Raw genomic sequence first — 12,790 nt, forward strand, 5'->3', positions numbered from 1 at the left:
ACCCTGGCACTCAGGCGGCGGGCAGATCTCTGAGGGTGATGCCAACCTGCTCTACAAAATGAGCCCTAGGACAACCAGGGCTGAGACCTTGTCTCAACTAAAGAAAGGAAGAAAGAGAAAGAAGGAAAGTGTCTCCTCAAACCCATTGTGTGCTCTGTCTGTCTGTCTCTTTCTTCCCCAGCATTTCTATGTGTCTTTCCTCCCTGGCCCTGTCACCACATGCAAGGACTGAAAGCTGAATTGCTTCAAAAAAAAAAAAAAAAATATCATGGGAGCTACTCTATTAACTAAAACACAATAACCAATGGACTTTTTTTTTCTATAAAATAACATGATTTATTACTATTTTAAAACAAGTTCCACAAAATAACATTCAGGAAGTCAATATTACTAAATAATTTAACGAACAATAAGTTTAGTCATAAAGTCATGCTACAAAAGTCCTGTGTATAAAAGATTATTACCAAAGCATTAACAGATGTTAAAATGTTCTTCAGAATGAACATGGTTCTAGAAGCCAACGCTCTGAGAATGACGCTCCTGGCCACGAAGGACAAGCTGGGAGAAGCCGCTGGACTGTGTGTGGACTTCTGCTCTTCATCGGCTGTGTCAGGAGTGCAACAGCGTCACAGGCAGGGACTCCCAGGGACGGAGATGCCCAGATCCCCTCTCCCCCTGTTATGCAGCCAACACTAAATTGAATTTTTAAAATCTAGATATGGGCCAGGTGGTGGCGGCACAGGCCTTTAACTCCAGCACTCAGGAGGCAGAGGAGGGTGGATCTCTGAATTCAAGGCCAGCCTGGTCTACAGAGTGAGTTCCAGGACAGCCTGGGAAACTCTGCCGTGAAAAACCAAAAAATAAACATTGAAAAAAATAAGGAAAGAAAGACAGTCTAGATAGAGGAAAGAAAATACCCAAAGTTTCTATTCCGAATAGGATGAACTTGAATATAACTACCCAAATAGGAAAGAAAGGCAGGAAATCCTAACTGACCATGAAGAGAGCAACTGTGGCTAGAGTGAGCAAGTGTTGAAGCCTGAGTCTGGGACACCTGTGTGCAGGCTCCATAGCTCCCCACCTCCCCTTTGGAAGTATTTTCTACCACCACACTCATAATTTTAAAGTGCAAATCTTCTAAAAAAAATAGTTTACTCTCTCCACCTTCTTGTTAAATTTGTTAGCTCATAATTTGGTTGTCTGGGTCCTCTCTAATCTGCCCAATATGGGAAATTATTGAGACTCTGATTATACTTTCTCCACGTGTTAACTGAACCACTTTCTATCAGGCTAGAAGTCTAGTTCTGCTTTTCTGTTTCCTTTCATGCAGTTAACGATGAATAAAAGGCAGGGGCAGATACACAAACATGGAATTCTAAAAGTGATTCTTAATGTAGCTCTCTGAGTTTTAAATTTCACTTAGCCTACACTTGTATGGAGCGGGGATGCCACACTAGGTTAAGATCCAGGAACACGGTCAGTCAGCTGTGAGAACCAGCTCCAACGCTCTGCTGCACTGAGTCTGGCTTCATTGCTTGTGGACGAATTACCAGCCCACATGCGTGTCTAAGGCTGACTGTGGCAAAGGACAGCTTGCAGTTTGCTTTCTCCCTTTACCCAGGCTTGAGTGTTCCTTTACCCAGGCTTGAGTGTTCACAGTCTCTGTGAACTGTAGGCTACTACCTCAGTCAGACAGTAACTCCTCACTTCCCTCTCTTCCCCCACCCAGTTTCCAAAGTAAATGATTAAATCCAAACTCTCTGGGCTGGCCTGTTGTTTGTTTTCTGAGACAGGGTTTCTTTGTGTAGACCAGGCTGGCCTTGAACTCACAGAGATCCATCTGCCTCTGCCTTTGCCTCCCTGAATGTTGGGATCACAGGCGTGTGCCACTGAGCCCAGCTCTATTTTCCATTTCACCAACTCTGAGCCAATGACAGATTAATTTCTCACTACTCCTTACTCTGCGTTCAGATGCCTGGCAAAGGCATTTGAAGAAACACCTACTCAACAACAAGTTTCCATGCCAGAGCCAGAGCTGTAGGGCAGCTGCAGGAAGCACCCACGTTCCTGACCAGTTAGGCATAGCACCCCTCTAATCACAGAATCCCAGTCACACTGGATTCTGGTGTGACCAGCTAATGTTCACGCGTGAGCAACTGAGCATAGTGCTGCCTAGACTTAATGACTGACAACATCTGCAAAAAAAAAAAAAAAAAATCTATGCATGATGACACATCTTCTCAAGCATATTCCAAATATTAAGCTTTAGAGGCAGAACAGAATCTATCATACAGTTTTAGATGACTGAGAGATGAAATGATCAACCGTTGTCCTAAGACGAGCAGGGAGAGTAACTGGAGCTACGATCCTGCACACAGAAGATGCAGCTTCCAGGCCCGAGTTTCTAAGAGGGCAAAACATGAAGTCGAGCATTGGGCAAAAGGGCAACACTACTGATCAGCTCCAGCCATGATGATAAACATGTCACTTTCTCTCACAGTAATTCCAGCAGCACCTGACTACAGAGCAAAAGTGACCGAGGCCTAGAGAGGAATGCTGGAACAAGAAACACTGGTTCTTATCTAGGGGAGAACCTGGCTATCTCCCTTTGTTCCGGAGCACAGTGGGCAATGTTTGCAGCCATCTTTTGTTGCCAAAACTGGAGAGGAGGAGCTATTGGCATATAGGGAGTAAAAGACAGGGGTGCGGCTAAGCAGCCTACAGTGCACAGCCCCACCATAGTGAGTTACAGAGACCAGAATGTAAACAGTGGACCCCGAGGACCTCCGTTGCAGTAAGAAAGGAGAAGAAAGGCCTTCCAAGGCCTGGCTAGATAATATGGCCATTAGCTAAGAATTAGGAAACACAGAAAGTGGAATTCTAATATACCATCATATCGACGGTGAAAACAATAAAATACCGGGCTGTTCCAGCACTCTAGCATTATCTCTAAGGGCAGAAGTTCAAATGAACACAGACAGCATTTAGTACAAGTTGGTCCAATCCATCTCCAGTCTGATTGGCATAAGTCCCATCTCATCTCAACTACAGTTTAGGAGTAAAAGGTGACTTACAGAATGATCTGGGGGATAGCCTCATATCCTCAACTCTTTCATATATCCAGCTTCCACTTTTCTGTTTCTTTCTTTTTCTTTCTTTCTTTCTTTCTTTCTTTCTTTCTTTCTTTCTTTCTTTCTTTCTTTCTTTCTTTCTTTCTTTCTTTCTCTTTCTTCTTTTTTTTTCTGTTTGTTCTTTGTTTTCAAGACAGGGTTTCTCTGTGCCTTGGCTGTTCCGAAACTTGCTCTATAGACTAGGCTGGCCTTCCATTCCACTTTCAAACTGAATGCATTTTGGCTTTAATTCCAGGAACAGAGATGCATCAAAGACATTCCAATATTTGTGGAGAGGAGCTGAAAATGGTTTTTGTGTCAAATGGATACAGAAAAGCACCGTACATATCTCTGAGAACCACCAGTGATTAGAAGACATTAAGAAATGATGGAGGGGTATTTTCCAATTACAGAATTTGGAAAAAAACAAAAACACATACTCTAAGTCATTTCACAGATGCAGTATGAAGTCATCCACTTCCCATCCTCACTCCCAGGGCACCTTTCAGGAAGTCTAGCCACACGTAGTAACAGGGCTTGCCTCCTGGAAACTCAAGGAACAACAGTGTTCCATCCACTTGCAGCCTTCTGCACCACCCAGGAGAATGAGGCCCACCACTGCGGCTCACAGGGGAAATGCCAATGGTTCTGAATGTTAAGCCAGTCAGGGGGAAGTGTCTTCTTGTCAGAAAAGCTAAAAGGGCGTTCATAAGGTATTACGCTGGGTATTCTTTTTAAAAATTTATTATGTGTCTGGTGTTTTGCCTCCATGTATATCTGCGTAACGTCCAGGGACACCAGAAAGGGCATCGGTTACTACCCTGGAAGTCTGGGAGACTGTGAGCCTACACGTGGGTGCTGGGAAGCAAACTCAGGTCCTGAGCAACAAGCACAGGCCTCTGAGCCATCTCTCCAGCCCAAGACTAGGCATTTTTGCTTGGATTTAGAGATGATTGTCAAAGCAGTTGTCCCTTCTGATCAGTGTGACTCTTACAGAAACCAAGCCATTCTTAGTGGCATGACAGCTGTAAGTTTTTCATACCAAGACTACTTATGGAATCGTTTAAAAAAAGATTCTGCCCCTTTCACTGCGATTACTCCCAGGTAGAATCCATGGGGCTGAACCAAGAGTCGCAGCCTCTGGCTGAGACTTTAGGCACAATTTGGCAGGGGTTCCTGACTTCTCCACAGTCAGTCAATGACTTCATCTGGCACTGATGACCTTTTACATTTTCTATTTTTCTTATATGATACATTCTAATTTCCACACTATTGCTTTGCAGATCTTAAGACACCTACAGTGTTCCACGGGAGACACTCTGCAATATACTGCCATTTGCCTAGGATCCATCCCGAAACATCTCTCTCTTCCCTCCGTACCACTTACATGATACACTTTAAAAGCTATTTTAGATCGTCTCAAAAATATAATTTTAAATACTGTTTCATTTATTTAGAGGTACCAAATTCAGTCTTTAAGTTTGTACCCTTATAACCATGAAACAAAGGGCAGCGGGCTAAATCATTCAAAAAAAGTTTTTACAAGCTAAATGATAGATACTTAGAACCACTGACTACCGCTTTAAATATATGAGAAGTTATTTTTAAAACTCTGCATAACGCAAGGTCCACAAAAGTTAATGTAATCACATTACTATAAAGCTGGCCATGCCAGCTGAATTAGCCATTGATGGGGACAACAGGGTGTCTGGTCGTGCATGGTGACTTAAGTGGCCATCCGTTAGGTCCCAAATTCCAGTTGACAGTGCAGACGTTTTTGGAAAAAGAAGTAAATATAACATGAGCTAAGAAGACCCCAAGACAGTCATTCTTCCTTTTCTCACCAGTGTTGGGCCCTTGGGTCCAGGTAAGCTGTGTTCTAATAGGAAGGTTTCCCATCACCATGCTGCCTTCTGAACCAATGGGGTGATGCATTTGTGCTTCCGAGTTATAAGGACATGAACCTCGTACAGATTTGAAAGCCTATCTTTAAAATGCCTGGCCTAAAAAAATACTAAACAACAGTACAGATAACAGGTCCCTTTGCTCTTACAAATGACCAGTCTATGAATTTTAGGAGACAGCTGACATATGTAAATGGACAAACCCTGGACATTTGTGGTTTCCAAAGATGGGACTGGACTAACATTGGTGCTAATAGTTTGAGGGAGAAACACTAAAAGGTTTTTTTAAAGGATGGAAGTGAGAGATGTGTTTTATGATAAGAACTCTGCCCCCACAAAATCTTTAAAATAGACAATTATACAAAACTTATCTATTGTTCTCATAACATTAAATAAATTAACACAAAGTGGAAAGTACAGCCTTAGCCTTCATCTTCCTCATCCTGCTTAATTACTGGAGTACCTAAAATGAAAAAGAAAATTATTTCTGGTCTCTCTCTCTCTCGCTCTCTTTTTTTTTTTTTTTTTTTTTTTTTTTTTTTTTTTTTTTTTTTTTTTTAACAAGGTCTCTCTATATAGCCCAGGCTGTCCTGGAACTCTCTATATAGACCAGGCTGGTCCTAACACCAGAGACCCACCCTCCTTAGCCTCCTGAGTGCTGGAATTAAAGGTGTGCACCACCATGTCTAGCTTGTTTCATTCTTTTGGGGTTTTTTTGTTTTGTTTTGTTTGTTTTTTTGAGACAGGGTTTCTCTATGTAGTGTTGGCTATCTTGGACTTGCTCTGTAGACCAGGCTGGCCTCAAACTCTGAGACCCACCTCTGCCTCCCTGATCTCTGGGATTCCAGGGGTGCCCCACTGTGCCAGGCCTGCTTGTTTCATTCTTAAGGGAAGGATTTCACTTCCTCTATGCACCTCTAAAAGAAGTGAAAACAAATAAGCTCAGTCTCTAGAGGTCAAACAAAGGTGAATATAGAATAGCTGAAATTCAAGACTCTAATGTACCTTGTATTTCCTTTTCATCCACCCACCACCCCCTTCTTTATTTGGTGCTGGGGACTGAGCCCAGGGCCTTACATATGGTAAGTACATACTCTACCGCTGAACTATACTCTTAGTCCTCTTTTTTTAATGTTAAATATTCATTTATGCAAATGTAGTCTAAACCACTTAAAGAGTCACAAAACTAACTGTGCACTCCTGGATAGCCTGGGAACCAGTACATTACTAGTCTCTTGGAAACTTATCTGCCTCATGACTATTGCTGTGTCATGTCATTTTAGGCCTAGGGATGGAGCTAAAGGGAAATATTTAGCAAGGCTCATTTAGAGCTCTGGAGCAGACTGATCTAGAGACAGATGAGAGGCTGGGTGGTGGAAAGAAGGAATGAGAGGCTGTAAAGAGTACAAGAAAACTTAATTTACTGTGTTCATCATCGTTTTGGATGTTTGTGTGTGTGTATGTATGTGTGTGTGTTCGTGTGTGTGTGTGTGTGTGTTCGTGTGTGTGTGCAGGGGCACACACGTGTCTATATGTGGATGCTGGAGAACCTCAGCCTTGGCTCCTCAGGTGCGGAACAGATTTTATTTATTTACACGCCTTATTGTTTTCATGGCAAGAGCCTATCTAAAAGCCAATCGACAAACAAGAGTGAAACAGAAACCCCTAATGTGGACTCTGTGGAATTTCGCACATGAGGATAATGTCCCTGGAGACCAGAGACTGTATCAGATCCTCCAAGCTAGAGTCACAAGTGTTTGTGGGATGCCTGGCTTGTTACGTGGGTGCTGGGATCTGAATCCAGCTCTCATGATCACACAGCAAGTGTTCTTAACTCCCAAGCCACCTCTTTTAGCACCTCCACCTTGTATGTGTGTTGGGGGAGGGGGGTTAGTCAGTCCCTGCTTAGCCTGGAGCTCCTTGATTATGATAGGTGCTTCCAGCAAGCCCGAGGATCCAGCTGTCCTCTCCTCCCCAGGGCTGGGACCACAAGCTTGCACTACAACACCTGGTTGTTTTACATGGGTTTGGAGGTCAAACTCAAGTTCTTATGTAAAGACTGTACTTGCTTTATGCTTATAAGGCATAAAGCAAATGTCTGAGCAACTGAGCCATCACCCCAGCCCACGTTCATTTTCCTGACAATGGTGACGATTATACATGCTGCAACTAAAGTCAGTGGTCCCCAACGACTACAGCGGATGTATGTATTGTCCCCATTCCTGAGGACTGACTGCTCCTGCCACAGCCATGCTGCACACCTGTGCTGTGGAAAGAGTGACTCGGTCCTTTACTTTGGATGACTCAGCCTGAGTGTGGGGATGAAGGTAATGTGGGAAATATGCCTTTACACAGCATGATAGTCACTGTCCCCACGGTCACCAGCGCTGGGCATTTTCCTTTCTTCTGTCCAGGGACTTGGGCTGTGCGCATAATTATTTTAGGGACAAAACAGAAAGCAAAGGCAGAGCACAGACATACTTGGTTCTGTCTCTGAAGAACTTAGACTGAGAATAATGTGAAGAAGGGGGTGATGATTCCGCTCAGACTAGAACGGTCCTTCCCAAGGACTGCAGGAGAGGGAGCTGGGGGCCCTGGGACAGGGCAGGAAAGGAATGCCAGTGATTTGTTTCAAGAGAGACTTCTATGATCACCATAGACCTCATTCAAAAACAAAACCCAAACAAACAAAAAGCCTATTTCCACAGCACCGGTGTGGAAAGACCTACAGGGTCTTGGGAATGAAGGCAACAGATACATCTGTCACACTTGCTGGGGATCACTGGCCTTTACAGGTTTCCTAATAAATTACTCTATAGTGATGGCATCATCCCAGAGAGATAGTAAGAGTGTCTTACTATGGCTGGGTGTGGTAGATTTAATCCCAGAACTTGTGAGTTAAGGGCCAGCCTGGACTACACAGGGGGTTCTAGGCCTGCCTGGGCTATATAGTAAGACACTGTCTCAAAAGACAAACAACAACAAAAACCTAATAAACAAAAACTATTTCCCAGTCCCAGGGCCGCTCACCATCCAGCTTTTTCAGTTTGGGTACGCGCTTGGCTGCTTCTTCGATCCAGTTGCCCTCGGCAGCTTGCTTCTCCTCCAGGGGATTGCCCACAAACACCAGGTCTTCCAGGCACGGCAGCTCCGCCAGCTTCACAAACTCAGCTGCAGTACAGAGAATACTTTCCACGTCAGAAGCTGCGGAGCTTCTGCCCTCTCATGGTTCTGGACACAGAATCTAATCAGTAGGTCTACTTGTGACTGTGCAGGGTAGTAGTCAGGATTTTAAAGATCAAAGGACACTTTACAATAGAAAGCCATTATCTGAGGATATTATGGGATGGGGGGAGACCTGTCTCTTGAACTTTCAACGCTGCCCTAATGATGGGATAAACAGAAGGGTTGATGCTGCAGAGAACAGCAAATCAATCTCTGAGCTGCTGCGCCAGGGCAGGCTAAGCTAAGCCGCCTTTATCTTTGCACCTCCCCTCACCTCTGAATTCCCAGTGACTCATTTGAATCCTTACCACAGAGCTTACAACAGTTTTAGAAATACTGGCTTACTAAACACGTGCCCTCTCAGCTGTGAACTATGTGGTGTTGGAACAATGTTCGGCATTGTTCATGGTGTATGCAGCAGGATGTTAGAATATGCTGAAAAAGATAACATACCAAAAAAGAAGCAATGCAATGTAGGCATCAAATCAGTATGCCAGGTTTATTACATTAAATGAATTTCTTTAGTTTTTAGTAGATACATTTTTTTCATGATCAACAAGCCCAGGACCTACACAACCATACTCGCTATAAGTCAATGTGTATGTGAGTGTGTGCATGTATGTGTGTGTGCGTGTTTGTATGTGGAGACCAGAAGTGACATCAGATGCGTTCCTTGAATCTTCTTCACTTAACTTTTCGAGACAGGACCTCTCCATGGACCTGGCTCACTGGTTCGGCTTGACTGGCTGTTCATTAAGCCCTCGGACCCTTGTCTCCACCTCCGCACAGCACTTGGATTGCAGATGCCCATTGTCTATTCCAGCTTTTGTAGGGGTCCTGGGCATCTGAACGCAGATCCCCATGTTTATGGGGCAAGCCTAAGTAAGTAGTTAAGTATACACTTCTTGTACTTGAAATGTTGGGATTTCTATAGTTACTCCTGAAGCTCATTTTCTCTGTGTTTAAAAATAAAGGTTCCTATTTTTGGTATACTTTTCCCTGATTGGATGGTTTCTCTTTTTATCAGTGCTGTGAGGTGGTTTCACTTCCTCAAACTCCATCCCGCCTCGGCCTGCATGTGGGGATTACAGGTGAGCATCACTGCATGCCCGGCTCCTGTTGGCTGTTTTCCATGAACAGGAGGAGGGAACTAGCAAGAGGTGATCTCGGCTTACCCCAGTCCTTGACCAGGTTATTAGACATGTAGAGAATCTTCAGTTTCTTCATCACGTGGATCCCTTTTAACTTCTCAATAAAATTGTAGGAAATCCACAGTTCTTCTAACGTGTCTCCTACTGCTTCCTGGAAAAGAAAGCATGGAATCTACACTCTTATTTTTAACCCTTTGTGCCTGTCTTCTTCCTTTTAAAGAGACCTGAGACTTCCATGTCCACCCGCTGAAGAGCTAACACTTCGTGGTGGAAGTCGTATCTGATGAAGACACAGAACATTCCCTTCCCCACTAAGTGGGTCTCAACTGTGTTCTACAATTACTTCACAAACATTCAGCAATAGCTACTGAAATCACACGAGAAGTAATGGCACCATCATTTTAAAAAATTACTTTCTAATAGGTTATATTATTTGACTGTGAGAAAACTTAAAAGTAGATAAACCAATTTTATTTTCTATAAACCAGTTATTTATATTGTATAGGGCTCTAAGATTTCATTTATGTTAAGTCCCAGAACTTGCTCTAATATTCACGTTTTCCCCAACATTTATTAGAGAAAAAATAATTATTAAAACATTGAGAGGGGGGTTGAGGATTTAGCTCAGTGGTAGAGCACTTGCCCAGCAAGTGCAAGGCCCTGCGTTTGGTCCTCAGTTCTGGGGAAAAAAAAAAAAAAAAAAAAAAAAAAGACCAAATAACAAAAAGACCACCCCCACCCCTCATAAAAACAAACAAACAAACAAAAAACCATTGAGAGAATTTTATACTCTAAGGGCCCATATATCCAGAAGACGCCGTGACCACTTTGCTAAATTTATCCTACCTTATCTATCAGCCTCACTACCCGTCCCTCAAGCCACATTATCACTGTGTTATGTGTTTCATTCTTTAGGAGCTGCCCACCATGTTCTTTGAGACAGGGCCTCTCACTGGCATGGGGATCACCAACTTGGCTGGGCAGCAAGGCTCAGGGGCCCCATTTCTACTTCCCCAGCTCTGGGATTACAATCACATACTTTTAAGTGGGTTCTGAGGGTCAAACACAACCACCTTATGCTTGTGGAGCAAACACTACCAATCTCTTTAGACCTCATCATTTTGATAGATAAAATTCAGTTTTAAACACTTTGTATTATAGCATAAAAGCTGTATCATACTGCCTCTTAAATTTTAGACCATCACCATCTGCACAAATATTTTCAGTACCTATTAGACAAATGCAATGATCTTTTCCTGTAAAACAAAGCACTGGGCAGGACGCACGCTGTCTCCACTTGGGCCTCTCCCACCCTTACCACTTACACACACCCACATGGCGATGACTGCTGGGCTCAGGCCTAACTCTGGGTAATTGTCTGCTAAAAGTCCGCAGATAGAATAAGCTCCTTAGTGCATTTTCCACAGTGGTAAAACAAAAGAGCAAAGTTGAAAACAGGGTAGCCTGAGTTAATTCTGCCATCTCAACTCCATACTTCTTCTTAGTTTTAACTTTCCAAGTAGAAAGTAAAGAAAAAATTTTATAGTCTATCTTGACACTCCTATATTAAAAAGTGTGATTTAACTAAGTTCTCTAAATGAATATCCTGGTATCTTCTCCCAAAGGATCTAATTACAGTATCACATATAACTTTATAGCAAAAGAATTAGTCTTCAGATAATTTAAATTTCATTATATACAATTTCATTGCCTTAAATCCCTGTCTTTCTCATATCACATGAATTGTGATGAGGTAGCAGAAAAAACACTTGTTAAAAACTGAAAAGATGGGGGCTGGAGAGATGGCTCAGAGGTTAAGAATACTGGCTGTTCTTCCAAAGGTCTTGAGTTCAATTCCCAGCAACCACATGGTGGCTCACAACCATCTATAGTGAGATCTGGTACACAGACAGAATGATGTATAAAGAATAAATAAAATTAAAAAAAAAAAAAACAACTGAAAAGATCTGGGCCTCAGCTGAGCTCATGGAGCTTGGGCCTAACAAGCATCGTGCTCTAGGTTCAATACGAACCACACTGTGAATAATGAAATACAACAGTTAGGGCTCTTCCCTGGGACTGGTATGTTAAAGTGGGAAGTTTTTATTGGAGGCTCTTAAGATCATTTTGGATCATATAGTGACAGATCATTACTGTTTGATTTCTATAAAGAATTCAGATAGAGCTGGAGAGATGGCTCAGAGGTTAAGAGCACTGGCTGTTTTTCCAGAGGTCCTGAGTTCAATTCCCAGCGACCACATGTGGCTCATAGCCATCTATAATGAGTTCTGGTATGCAGGTATGCAGGCAGACAGAACACTGTATACATAATAAATAAATAAATCTTAAGAAAAGAATTCAGATAATGTAACATTGCTTATAAGACTTTAGCATGTATGATTTATAAATTCTTAAGGCTTGTTTAAGGATTGTTGGTAACTGATTACCCAACCACATAAAATCAATGCATTTCCCCCTCTGGAAGCTCTGGGCTTAAGCTGGCCTTACACATGCAAGGCAGGTACTCCACCACTAAGCTGCAAACCAGCTAAAGCAACAGCTTCCAATCTCATAGGCCATTACTTGCTGAAGAAAAGCTGCCTCATTCATCGAAGCAATAAGAACTATAAATTCCAAGAATACATTTTTGCTCAAGAAATGCAGAAGGCCTTATGGTAGTGGTTCTCAACTATCCTATTGCTGCAACCCTATAATACAGTTCCTCATATTGTGGTGACCTCAACCATAAAATTATTTTCATTGTTACTTCATAACTTCAATTTTGCTGCTACTATAAATCGTAGCATAAATAGCTGTGTTTTCCTATGGTCTTAGGTGAACCTTGTGAAAGGGTCATTCAACCCCTGAAGGTGTTGCAATCCACAGGTTGAGAATCACTGCCTCAAAGGAATTAAAACTTATATAATTTTGTGAAAGAACAACAACGAAATGAGTAAATCTTCCTGTAAGAAAAATGTATTGTTATTAAAACATTAATCTTTTTCAAGTAAGTTTATACATTTAATACAGTTCTATTAAGATTTTCAAAAGGAATTTATATTCAAGAATTTAAAAAAGTGATTATCAAATTTCTCCAGAGTAAATACTCAAGAAAAGTCATAGACATTTTGCAAAAGAGGGAGGACTATAATATAAAGCTAAAGAAAAAAGAAGGCAGCAGATAAGCAGTGGGAATTTATGAAAGGAACTCACACAAACAAACAAATAAATGTAGGTCAGTGAGATGACTCACGCCTGATGAGCGGAGTTTAATCCCCAGTTCTCACATGATGGAGAGGAGAACTGAGTCTCACACATTTTCCTCTGACCTCCATAGGCATGCCAGGGTGTGTACACACACACACACACACACACACACACACACACACACACACACACA

The 12,790-nt window shown here is 42.4% G+C and overlaps 1 protein-coding gene across 1 annotated transcript in view; it reads right to left on the reverse strand.

The window, feature by feature from the left end:
- Positions 1-322: 322 nt before the first annotated feature.
- The window catches only part of Dnal1 (dynein axonemal light chain 1), a 27,616-nt gene continuing 15,148 nt past the window's right edge, over positions 323-12,790 (reverse strand). Inside the window, exons 6-8 of the mRNA XM_055592941.1 lie at positions 9,415-9,541; positions 8,045-8,185; positions 323-5,477 (exon numbers count right to left, since the gene is read on the reverse strand). Of these exons, the coding sequence (XP_055448916.1) occupies positions 5,437-5,477; positions 8,045-8,185; positions 9,415-9,541 (309 nt within the window). The 3' untranslated portion in view covers positions 323-5,436. The remainder of the gene's footprint in view (positions 5,478-8,044; positions 8,186-9,414; positions 9,542-12,790) is intronic.

Source organism: Psammomys obesus, unplaced genomic scaffold, assembly GCF_907164565.1.
Source record: "Psammomys obesus unplaced genomic scaffold, mPsaObe1.curated_primary_1811, whole genome shotgun sequence".
In the NCBI taxonomy this organism is placed as follows: Eukaryota; Metazoa; Chordata; class Mammalia; order Rodentia; family Muridae; genus Psammomys; species Psammomys obesus.